Source organism: Propithecus coquereli, unplaced genomic scaffold, assembly GCF_000956105.1.
Source record: "Propithecus coquereli isolate 6110/MARCELLA unplaced genomic scaffold, Pcoq_1.0 Scaffold120, whole genome shotgun sequence".
In the NCBI taxonomy this organism is placed as follows: Eukaryota; Metazoa; Chordata; class Mammalia; order Primates; family Indriidae; genus Propithecus; species Propithecus coquereli.
The window spans coordinates 6628155-6640410 of record NW_012136081.1 but is presented as its reverse complement, the minus strand read 5'-3'; the positions used below and the strand labels follow the sequence as shown (position 1 = coordinate 6640410).

At 40.4% G+C, this 12256-nt stretch overlaps 1 protein-coding gene across 1 annotated transcript in view; it reads left to right on the top strand.

The window, feature by feature from the left end:
• Nucleotides 1–259: 259 nt before the first annotated feature.
• The window catches only part of LOC105827275 (chromosome unknown open reading frame, human C11orf80), a 26682-nt gene continuing 14685 nt past the window's right edge, over nt 260–12256 (top strand). Inside the window, exons 1-5 of the mRNA XM_012665339.1 lie at nt 260–269; nt 1424–1570; nt 5825–5946; nt 6739–6849; nt 8972–9070. Of these exons, the coding sequence (XP_012520793.1) occupies nt 1558–1570; nt 5825–5946; nt 6739–6849; nt 8972–9070 (345 nt within the window). The 5' untranslated portion in view covers nt 260–269; nt 1424–1557. The remainder of the gene's footprint in view (nt 270–1423; nt 1571–5824; nt 5947–6738; nt 6850–8971; nt 9071–12256) is intronic.

Here is a 12256-nt window from a genome sequence, read left to right as displayed (position 1 = left end):
ATACTAAACCTAGGAAGCTGGCTATAATATTCCTGTAGGGCCTAACCACATTAGCTTTGGGTGAATCATGCTAAAAGTTGGGAGGTTAATAATTGAACCAATAAATAAAATTGGGAAACAGAAATATGAAACCATGGGCTGATGTCTAGGAGGTTTGCAGTTTTGAGCTTGACTGTTGTTCACTAGAATCCTTTGAAATTCAGAAGATAGTCTGGTCATTTGGATCCCAAGGAAGATGTTAAGGAAGAGATATTCTAGGGTTGTGACTGGTATGAGAAGGTTGAAGCCTCTTGGGGTGGGGCAGTATCTCGGGGCGGGGCGGGGGGGGCAATGATGGGATCTTCGCCTGGGAAGGAAGCCTGGAGATAAGGTTCTTTGTTCCTGAGTGGGTAGTGATTCCAGAGGGTGGGTTTGAGAGGAGGGTGACCTGGGACAGGGTCTCTGGAGGTAAATAGTTTTGTGAGAAAAGAATGTTTGGTCTTAATCTGTCAGGCTACCAAGATTTTGAATAGAGGGATGACCTAGGTGAATTTCTAGAAATCTCCATATTTCTTTTTCTCTTTCATTTTTGTTTTCAGGCTTTGTTAATTTACTTTATTTTTTGCTACCGCATGATGCCTGAACTTGCTCAGTTAACTCTGGAAATGAATATATAAGAAATGTCCCCTCATCTCCCTCCTTCATTACTCTAAAGGATAGAAGCAGGATCCACATAGAGGTGCTTCTCCATATGGCTCTGGAATGTAGCACTATCCAGATTGTATTCCAAAGGGTCAAGGTGCTAGAAAGTGACCACAGGGCATTGAATTACTTAGGAATACAAATATCACACAATATTTGGGTTGAGAACACAGATTTTGGCGTCAGTCTAGCAAGGTCTAAAACTCAGTTCTACCATTTACTAGCTCACATTGGGCAAGGTATTTAACATATCTGTGCCTCTTTCCTTATCTGTAAAAGGTATAAGAATAGGTCCTACCTCATAGTGTTGTTATGAAGTCTAAATGTTAAGACAGTATATGAGAATTTAACATGGTACCTGGCATGTAGCACAAGTTAGCTGTTGTTATTATCATTACTCAGGCTTGAATCTGACCTCTGCCTCTTACTAGCCATACCTGCCTTGGAAAGTTGTATGAGGAAATCAGTGAATTTAGTGTTTCCCAATAAATGCAAAGGAGTATTGTTTGGTTTGCATTTTACACACCCAGTTGTTATTTTGATGTTCTTCCTGTGAGTGAGTCACTATTATTTGCTTCCATCGTGTGGATAGAGAAACAAGTTCAAGAGGGGAAGTGAATGTTTGAATTTAGATCTCCTATTCTCAGATGCTTCTGTGTTCAGAATATACGTTCTTTAGTCACTTAGCATTTCTATAAGTCTTTATTTATGTCAGGAATTGGTGTGATATCTTATCCTCTAGATTTGGTGCTTCCAGATGTGAGTTATCTGGTGGAATCCAGCGAAGGGGCTCAGTCTCAGAATACGGACACTCAGGGACACACTCTGCTGCTTTTTCTCTTTGTGGATTTCCACAACGGGTTTCCAGTCCAGCAAATGGAAATCTGGGGTAGGTATAGGAGGATGGGACTGCCAGCTGGGGTGTGCCAAATGCTGAGAAGATAAAGAAACGGAGACTTTGCGTAACGCAGATATCTGAATTAGATGTATTTCTGTAGAATAAAGAATTTCAGGCCGGGCGCGGTGGCTCACGCCTGTAATCCTAACAGGCCGAGGCGGGCAGATTGTTTGAGCTCAGGAGTTCGAAACCAGCCTGAGCAAGAGCGAGACCCCGTCTCTACTAAAAATAGAAAGAAATTAATCGGACAACTAAAAATATATAGAAAAAATTAGCCGGGCATGGTGGCGCATGCCTGTAGTCCCAGCTACTTGGGAGGCTGAGGCAGGAGGATCGCTTGAGCCCAGGAGTTTGAGGTTGCTGTGAGCTAGGCTGATGGGATGACGCCACGGCACTCTAGCCCCGGCAACAGAGCGAGACTCTGTCTCAAAAAAAAAAAAAAAAACAATTTCAGTGAGAAACCTTGCTTGTTAAATTAAACAAATTATATGCCCTATGGGAAAGATCCATTATGTTGGTGCCTCACATAAATGATGACATTCCCAGATTTGGTTGGCAGGAAATCAGCAGACACTTCATATAATGCTCCCCAGGGTTCAGTGGTTCTAAGCCTTAGCCACACAACCTCGGAGTGTCTAAAAATAATTCAAACTTCACCTCAAAGATTCTGACTTCCTTGGACAGAGGTGGGGCCCAGGTCTCAGTATGTTTTTAAAGCTTCTCAGATGATTCTGATGTACAGCCAGTCTTGAGAACTTTTCATCACCATACTGCTTTTCCAAGTGGATTAAAGAAATGTATGCTTGTCCTTGTTCAGAAATGTAAGGGGGAGGCTTTGGCGTTTAACTATTAGGTGATAACCTGTTTTCAAAAAGGTTCTCTCGCCAGGCACGGTAGCTTGTGCCTGTAATCCCAGCTACTTGGGAGGCTAAGGTGGGAGGGTCGCTCTAGCTCAGGACTTTGAGGCTGCGGTGAGCTATGATCATGCCACTGCACTCCAGCCTGGGTGATAAAGTGACATCCCATCTCAAAAAAAACAACAACAACAAAACCCCACACAACAAAAAATCTCTCTTTTAAAGGTAAAGCAGTTGTTTCAGCTTATGGTCCATGAGATGCATGCATCAGAATCACCTAGATTATTTGAAAATGTGCAGCTTCCTGGGCCAGTGATTAATTTTTACTTTTCCTTATTTTGAAATAATGTAAAAATCTGGTACAGTTTAAGAATCTGCATTTGAAATAAGATTCTCAAGTGATTCTTAAATATAGTAAAATTTGAAAACCACTGACTGTCAGTCGGAGTTGGCTTATGCATTTTAATTCAATAAATCCTGGGACACAAACTTAAGTGTTTCTCAATGTATTCCTAAACTTTGAGGGAAGTTACAAGGAGAAGTGGAGCTTATACAAATTTGGGGAAAAGTTCCTGAGCTTCCCTTTTGGTGCTTCTGATATGTTTTTGTGTTCTTTCTCTGTGGGCTGGTATGTTTTCGTGGAACTCTGCTCTGCAGGCATTCCAGTGCTGTTTGGTGTGGCCCTCCCCCTGAATCATAAGAAAAATGAGACCTCTTACAACCCCAGACCAGAAGAGCGCACGTTGACTGGTGCCGACTATTTGTTGAACAAACCATTGCCACCTGTGGGATTCTTTGTGCTGCCTTCCTCCCAAACCTCTCCTACCTTTTCCCAGTACATATTGTGCATACTCTAGGAGAGAAGCACTGTTTGCTGGGCTCTGGCTTGCAGCCCTTTATTTGAGGAGCTGGTGTTCTTTGATGCCTCACTGTTCCATAGATTAAGGCCACAGGAATGAGAAATAGATGAGACCCAAACTAATGAGGCTCTAGCAAAGAGGTCTAGGGTGAGGATTCCTAGGGCTGTTACCTGGCCTGTGGTCATATAGACAGAGGCTGATAAGAGAAGCAGCTTACTACTGTGGAAAGAACATCAAGGTAGAATCAAAAAACCTGGGTTTTATTTTAGCTCTAATACCAGCTTCCTCAGTGATTTTTGGGAAACAAATCATCTGAGCCTCCCTTTCCATATCTTTTTTTTTTTTTTTTTTTGAGACAGAGTCTTACTCTTTTGCCTGGGCTAGAGTGAGTGCCGTGGCGTCAGCCTAGCTCACAGCAACCTCAAACTCCTGGGCTCAAGCAATCCTTCTGCCTCAGCCTCCCAAGTAGCTGGGACTACAGGCATGCGCCACCATGCCTGGCTAATTTTTTTGGCTAATTTTTTTTTTCTATATAGTTTTAGTTGTCTGATTAATTTCTTTCTATTTTTAGTAGAGACGGGGGTCTCGCTCTTGCTCAGGCTGGTTTCGAACTCCTGAGCTCAAACAATCCGCCCGCCTCGGCCTAGCACTCCCAGAGTGCTAGGATTACAGGCGTGAGCCACTGCGCCCGGCCCCTTTTCATATCTTTAACATGAGATTGTTAGACTAGATAATGTCAAAAGTCCTTCCAAGACTAAAAGTCTCTTAAAACTTAAGATCTGCTACCTTGAAGCAGGTTTTTTTTTAAAGGTCTGCCAGAGGATAATCCTAGGATAACGCAAACCTGATACCACGTTCTGGGTGCTATTGAACATAGCTTAAGAACTCCAATTCCTCAGAAACTAGTGTTACTTATCATTCTTATAGTACCGTGATAATTTATACACTTCTGTTTAGCTTGACTCTGAAGGCCTGTAGTATATCAGTACTTGTACTCAGTGTTGGATTAAAAAGAAATTCATCACTGAATTAGTAAACATAGTATCTTTTCAAATGTCACATATCTGGTGGTTTAGGACTAGCCTCTGAAGAGGATGTGCAGTGAGGGAGGCAGATATGGACAGAGAGTGATTTTATCTTCTCCTTCCCCCTCTTCTTTCTCATATTCTTGAAAGCTTTCTCCAGGCTCCTTCTTTTAGGAAACAGATTGTGCAAAATTACAGTCTGTTTCCATGTATCTGTAAAAAAAATTATATAATTGGCCTTCTGCCTACCTTGTCATGGTAACTTTTCTGTGATTAACTCATTATTTTGCCACAATGTCAAAAGCATCTGGTGGTATCAGCAGTTTTAGGAATGAACTTTGGTTTTTAAATTTAATGTCTGCTATCAAAAGGGGTCTGATTTCTTGAAGCTATTTTCAGGACCAGACTATGGAAAATAGTAATCCAGATATCAGTCATCACAGCAATAGCAATATTTTTCCGTTGAATATTGCAGTGTACATTTCAAAACACTTCATGTAAATCATCCCAGTTTATTTGCACAACATACCTATGAAGCAGGTGATATAAAGCCATTTTCTGTACTGAAATAAGAAAAGTGAAGCAACTTAGCCATCACTAGTTGGTGGTAAAATTGAGCATAGAATGTATGTTCTCCTGATTCTAGCTCCAGACTCCTTTTGAGCTTAGCCCGTATTACCTTCCCTAGCAGAAAAGCATCCTGGTGCCTTGTGATAGAGAGTTTTCCTTCTGGCTTGCATTTTTAATGCAGTCCTGAGAAAAGCCAGCCAGCCTTAGGCTGCTTCACCACAGTATCTGAACAGACTATCCAGGAGAGAGTAGAACAACACTGAAAACACAAAGGAGGATGAAGAAGCATTTTCTCCAGGTGGCCTGTCAAGTGAACTTGGCTTCCTGTTTCTGCTGCAGCAGGATCGTTTGATGGTAGCCTATTGTTTGAAGACATATTTTTGCCCATTGCTCTCACATGTTAGCTTTTCTGAAAGAGAGATAATCCTCCATTCAAAAGGACCTTATGCAAGCGAGGGGTTCTCAGAGTCATCTTTGTGAGCTTTAACCCTTCCTTTACCACAGCACATCTGGAAGAATCCCCACAACAGTGATGCTCAATAGGAATGGAGTAGGGTTAGACACACTCTCCAGGGCTTCTCCTCTCCCTCTTTCTACTCTCCTCTGGCAGTCACCAGTATCGTTGTTTCTAGTATGTAGTATTAATATATATTTCCGATGTGAATTAAACAGGATCCCTCATTTGTTTCTTCAAAAATAATGTCATTCCTCACTTTAATTTTCCTGAGCTTTCTTTCATTTATAAGTGAGAATTTGGTGGGTTTGTAGGTTGCTGTGAGGTTTTGTCTTTAAAAGTAATTATTTGTGGATAGGTAATGGCCTTTTCTTCCAAGAGACATCTTTCCCACTCCCAGCTCTGACTCAGAGCACATGAACAGCAGTCTTGAAGTAGCCACCCTCACTCATGGTTATGGACATTCTTCCTCCCCGTAGGAGTCCATACTTTGCTCACTACTCATCTCAGTGCCATCCTCATGGAGAGCCACAGTGTAGTACAAGATTCCATCCAGTTCACTGTGGACCAGGTCTTGGAACAGCATCACCAGGCTGCCAAGGTAATAAGAAATTCACAGCCTCCTTTCTCCTACTCTCTAAGAAAAAGATAGTATATAGCAGGCAGGGGCCAAGAGTCCTTCCTCCCTTAGTGGCCCTTCCTTTCCTCTTCTGTCACCTGGGGTGATCTTTTAACACCGCATCTAGCCTAGGCGCTCAAGCTGTAATTTAGGTGGGTCACTGTAACCAGCTTACTTAGTCTTACCTCCTAGTAGTTGGGTTTGAGTAAATAGGGAAATAGCTAATAGAGAAAAATGACTGACAAAGCACTTCTCCCTCATCTACATATCTCCCCTTCCCACACATAATTCTGGAGCTGCTTTGTCACTAAATCTTACATTCTTCCCTCATTTTCCTAATTCTTTATAGCACCACTTTCTCTTTGTACTTGAATTTCTGAATGCATCCATCCTCTGTACTTTTGGTAACACATTTCTCACTTCATATGGCCCCCTATTCAGGGAAAAAACAACCACACTAAGAAAGCAAAACTTAAAGCTTTTTAAAAAAAATAATGTATCTGTTTTATTGACCAATGTCTCATTGCTTGTCTTTTCTGAATGTGTCTGTGTCAATAAGTCATCTTTATGAAAGGAGAGAACATTTTAAAAATTTGTTTTAATCCCTAAGTGTCATGATGTAAAGATGTGTCATGATCGATCTCAGTACGTACTGTTGATAGAAGGGAAGAATTGTTGAAATCCTGCCCCGACTGAAATCTTTGGCCCCTTTGGGATTCTCGGAACCAGCAGCTTGGCATTAGCGCAGTCTCCTCTCATGTGTTACGTGTCCAGGCTCATCAGAGACTGCAGGCCTCACTTGCGGTGGCTGTGAATTCCATCATGAGTGTTGTGACTGGAAGCACCTGCAGCAGCTTCCGGACAATGTGTCTCCAGGCCCTTCAGGTTAGTAGGGGATTGGGGATGCTGAAGTGCCCACTGCCTTTGCAACATGCACTGTGCTTTTAGGAACATTATTTTATTTGCTCTTACTGTGATCCTACATAGTACCAGGCCTAAATGTTTTAAGAAATATTTGTTGAATGAATAGTAGTGTGTATACTATTTTATAAATGAGAAAACAAGTTATTGAAGATTTCTACTTCCTTTAGGTCACATAGCTAGTTAAGAGGAAAGCTAGGATTAGATCAGTGATTTCCAACTCCTTGTTGGACAATGCTCTGCTACCTCATAGTGATAGAATACATTGGAAGTAACTGAGCAACGTTAAGTATCAACCTTAAGTATGTGATGGTATGGAATGGTGTAAAGTGTCAAAGGCTTAGGTTCAAATCCTGACTCATTTACTTACTAGCTATGTGGACTTATGCCTGTATTTAACTTCTCTGAGCCCCACCTACAAATTGGAAAAAATAATAGTACCTCACAGCATTATTATGAGTGTGAGGACTAAATGTGTGCTATGGTCTGAATGTTTGTATCTCCCCAAAACTCATATGTTGAAATCCTAACCCCTCAAGGTAATGGTATTAGGAGGTTTGTGGCCTTTGGAGATGATTAGGTCATTAGGGTCCACCCTCATGAATGGGATTAGTGCTCTTATAAAAAAGGCCCAAGAGAGACCCTTGCCTCTCTGCCACATGAGGACACAGGGAGAAGTTAGGCAGTCTGCAACCCAGAAGAGCGCCCTCACCAGAACCCGACCGTGCTGGCACCTTGATCTCAGACTTCCAGCCTCCAGGACTGTGAGAAATAAATTTTCATTGGTTATAACCCACCCAGCCTATGGTAATTTGTTACAGCAGCCGGAAAGGAATAAGACAGTGTGAAAGTGTGTGGCGTATGATAGGTTCTCAACGTTAGCTTCTTTTCTTCCTTTTAGGAATGTGTGCTGACCAACTGGTATTAATATTATCAATGGGGAACACATTAGTTCCATGTCTCTTGCTTCAGTTTTTTTTCCTTTTTTTTTTCTGGAAAGATAGTATAACACACACACACTTGAAATAATAGCTGATGAATTTTATCACCATTTAAAATTTTTGCTTATCCCATACATAATTATAACCAAAGCATTCTATTTTCTTATATAATTTGACATTTTTCCCTGTTTCAACAGTTTTAGAATTTTGTTTCAGTTAAATAATATTCCACTATAGTATTTTTATCTAATTTAATAAACTATTCCTCTGTTAGACATTTAAGTTGTTTACAGTCTTTTTGCTGATATAAATAGTGCCTCAGCAATACCTTTATATGGAATCTTCTTTTGAATTATTTCCTAGAATAAACTTCTATAGATGGAGTTACAGATCAAAGAGTTTAACACCTTTACAAGCTAGTGCATTCTGTCATAGCGTCAGCTTTCCAGGTCATGTGGCTAGTATAGGGTAGAGAGAAGAACTCTGTATTGGGAATTTGAAGGTATGCATTAAAGCCCTAACGTTTATACTAAATAGCTGTGAGATCTTGGGAGAGTCACTTCTCCTTTCAGAATTTAAATTTTCTCATCTATAAAATTAGTGTGTTGCATTAGGTGATCACTCTGGTCCCCTTTAACTCTAATATCCTACAATTTTGTATTAAAAAGTAGAAGGCTATGGCCCATTCCCTATGGGTGCAAACTGTGTTCTTTTGTCCCTGTTCTCCCTAAAAGGCTTATCTGAGGAAAAGGTCTCATATCAGCCTCAGTTGTTCAGTGGACCTCTGCTCTCTTGGAAACTTATTTTACAGAAGAGTAGTTTATATAGCCCCTTCATAAATAGATGGATCTTTGGGGTATTTATCTCCTACAGAAATAGGATCTGTTTGAAGGATCTTACTTAGGTGACAGAAGTGGGAAGGCACACAGGAGCCACAACCACCTAACTTATGCCCAGTATCCCAGGCCTTCTGTTTTCCTCTCCTGCCTTCATAGAAACAAAGGAAACCTCTGACACCATGTGAGCAATACCAGTGGTTTGCCTTCCTGTCTGCCTCATCATCCCCCTATATAAACTTCTGTGAATACTTCTCCCTTGCTTTCTAGTACTGGAACTCAGCATGTTCTATCTGTGGTTCATTGTAGGCAGCTGACACACAGGAGTTTGGGACCAAACTGCACAAAGTATTTCATGAGATCACCCAGCACCGATTTCTTCACCACTGCTCATGTGAGGTGAAGCAGGTAAGTGTAAAGTAATAATTAGTAATTTGGTAGAAATCTTCCATTTTGGTATGTGGGGATCCTGAATTCAGGGTGGGTAGGTGCCAGTGTTTTAGACTACACGATCTGAAGTTAGCCTTTCAGCAAGGAAGTCTGTGGTTCAGAAAAACTTCATAGAACATAGTATTACACAGAGGTTAAGAGCATGGTTAAACATTGCCTGAATTCCATTTTGTCACTAACTAGTTGTTGGCATTATTGTGGCAGTTACTTAACCTTTCTAAGCCTCAGTTTCTTTATCAGTAAAATAGGAATGAAGCATATCTAAAATGATTGTTGTGCGCCAGGCATGGTGGCTCATGCCTACAATCCCAGCACTTTGGGAGGCTGAGACAGGAAGATTGCTTAAGGCCAAGAGTTCCAGGCCAGCCTGGGCAACATAGCAAGACCCTGTCTCTACAAAAAATTATTTTAAAAATCAGCTGGGCGTGGTGGCACACACCTGTGGTACTATCTACTTGGGAGGCTGAGAAAGGAGGATCACTTGAGCTCAGAAATTTGAGTTTGCAGTGAGCTATGTTTGGGTCACTGCACTTCAGCCTGGGCAAGAGTAAGATCTTGTCTCTTAAATAAAAATAATTATTATGAATTTTGAATAAGATTATGTAAAGTGCTAAGCACATAGCTACTATTATAATGGGGTGATATGGTAGGATTCTTATGTTTCTAATGAAAAATACATTTTTTCTGTTCACCTCTTCGGATGTAGGAGATCTAGAGTTTCTTTTTTTAAAAAAAGTTTTTCTTTTTTTACACCAACAAAGCAAAGGCAAATGGACTTTCATTAGGTGGGGTCTCTACTCTTAAGGATGTCAAATAGCTTTGGCTGGTTTTGTGTTAGGCTCCCCTAATGAGCAAAGGGAAATCATAGCTAGGAAATTCTGATATCTCCAGATTCTAGGTGTAGCTGGTAGTAGGGGTCTAACTGAAGCCCACTTTTCTAGCTCTCTTAGCTCCAGTCTGTAGGATTGACTTATCCGGAACTAAAGTATAGGATGAGTAAATGAGAGATTAAGGATGAAATAATCATACAGTGGCTTCTGGCCACAGTGGAGTGACAGGGACCAGATATACCCTCCAGCCTAAAATTAAAAAAGAAAATCCAGATACAACATACGAAACAATGGCTCTTAAGACATTGGACATCAGGCAACAAATGGGATAGTCATTCCTGAGAGATGGAAAACAAATGATTTCTGTTTCATTGAACAAAATAACGATTATCCCTGTGTGCTGTCTAGACAAAGTATGGAGGCCATGGAACAGGGAGAAGGAATCCAGGCAAAGTTTGGTGGTCTCCCTAAGTTGAATAGATGGAGCTGGGGAATCCAGGGATACCAGGACAGCTAAAGTTTTCAGAGCAGAGTACCAAGAGGAGAGAGCTGCACTGAAATTCTGGATGTCTGCAGAGGGACTAACCCCTCTGCTGTTCAGTTGAGTACTGATCAGATCATTCTTGTGGAGAAAATAATCCAGGTAAAGAGCCATTAAGATTAGAGGGAACGATATGTGGAGCTTATACAGGGCCAGGAATAGCGACCGTTCCTATCTATCAGTGGAAAAACACCCTCATAATTTATGGAGCATTAGGTAGAAAACTAACAAAAGTCTTGCCTTGGGAATGGAGAAAAAAATTAACCTCCAATAAACACTCCTCTGGTTTTGTCTAATAAAGCTTAAAAACAGAAGCAAGATCCAAAGGATCAAACTATTTCCAAGTAATTCAATAGCATCAGAGAACAAAGTTCAAAATTATTTATAGGAATACAAAAATATACAGCACCCATCAAGATAATATTCACAGTGCCTTTCTTCTAATCAAAAATTAACAGGCTTGCTAAGAAGCAGGAAAAAATAAAGAAAAAACTTAATCATAATTAATCCAGAACTAACACAACAAATAGTAGACAAAGACATTAAAAGAGTTATTGTTATTACTTTTTTTTCTTTCCTTTTTTTTTTTTGGAGACAGGATTTTGCTCTGTTACCTGGGGCTAGAGTACAGCAGTGCCATCATAGCTCACTGCAACCTCAAACTCCTGGGCTCAAGCCATCCTCCTGCCTCAGCCTCTTAGCTGGGACTATGCCTGGCTAATTTTTCTATTTTTTGCAGAGAACGGAGTCTCAGGCTGGTCTCAAACTCCTGGCCTCGAACGTTGTTATTATTTTTGATATGCCATAATTTTTATTGCAGTTTGGCCATTTTTGTGAAGGTGGGGAGTTTGATCTTAAAAACAATGTTCCATTTAAGCATCTTTTATAGAGAAATTACCATCATGACTGATACTTAAAATATCTTTAGTGTTGCAAGACTCAAATGGTAAACATAAAACTCCTACACTTATTCTGTAGTGTATGTACACTTAGTGGAAAACAAAAAGGCATTAATAACAGCTATTTCTTTTCAGAAGATATGCAGGTAACAGGACTGAACACTGAGGTACTAGAATAAGTTGATGACATGATAATACAACTTAATCGGCTTTCCTCTTGGGGCAGGGGATTAAACTTATTACCAAAAAAAGTGCTTTTAATGCATAGTGTTCTATCTCTGCTGCCACATCACAAAAATAGGCTTGCCAAGGCCTATACATGAATGCTGAAGCCTCACAGACTGCAATCAAGTTTAACTATTAATGTAAATAATACTGAATAAAGTTTACCATCTGACCAGTGGATGATACTTTCAAGGCATTCAATTAGCTTATCTTTTGCAATAGTCAAAGCTATTGACAATGACAATCACATTCATTGCAGTGCTTGCTGCAAGGGATATAGCCAATTGTCTGGCTAAAATATCGTGGGAAGGCATTCCTTACTAAACAGTCTAATGACAGTCACTGATGGGCTGCTTAAATTAATGATATCTCCTTCATTCATTGTGTTGGAAGGGCCCAGTGAAAAGGAGAGAAATTAAAAAAACAAAACCTAATGCTATTCTAATTGACTGAGCTGGAAAAATGGAAGCTCCTTAAGATCTAGATGGCACTTGACTATCATTTATAAGAGTTTTCTTTTAAGTGAAGCTAATATATTGCCCCCATAAAAACAGTTATTATTATAACTGTATTCCATGTATTCAGGAAGCAAGAGGAAAGATTGAATAGAGATGTGGAAAGTATAAAAATAGACCCAAAATAGGCCGGG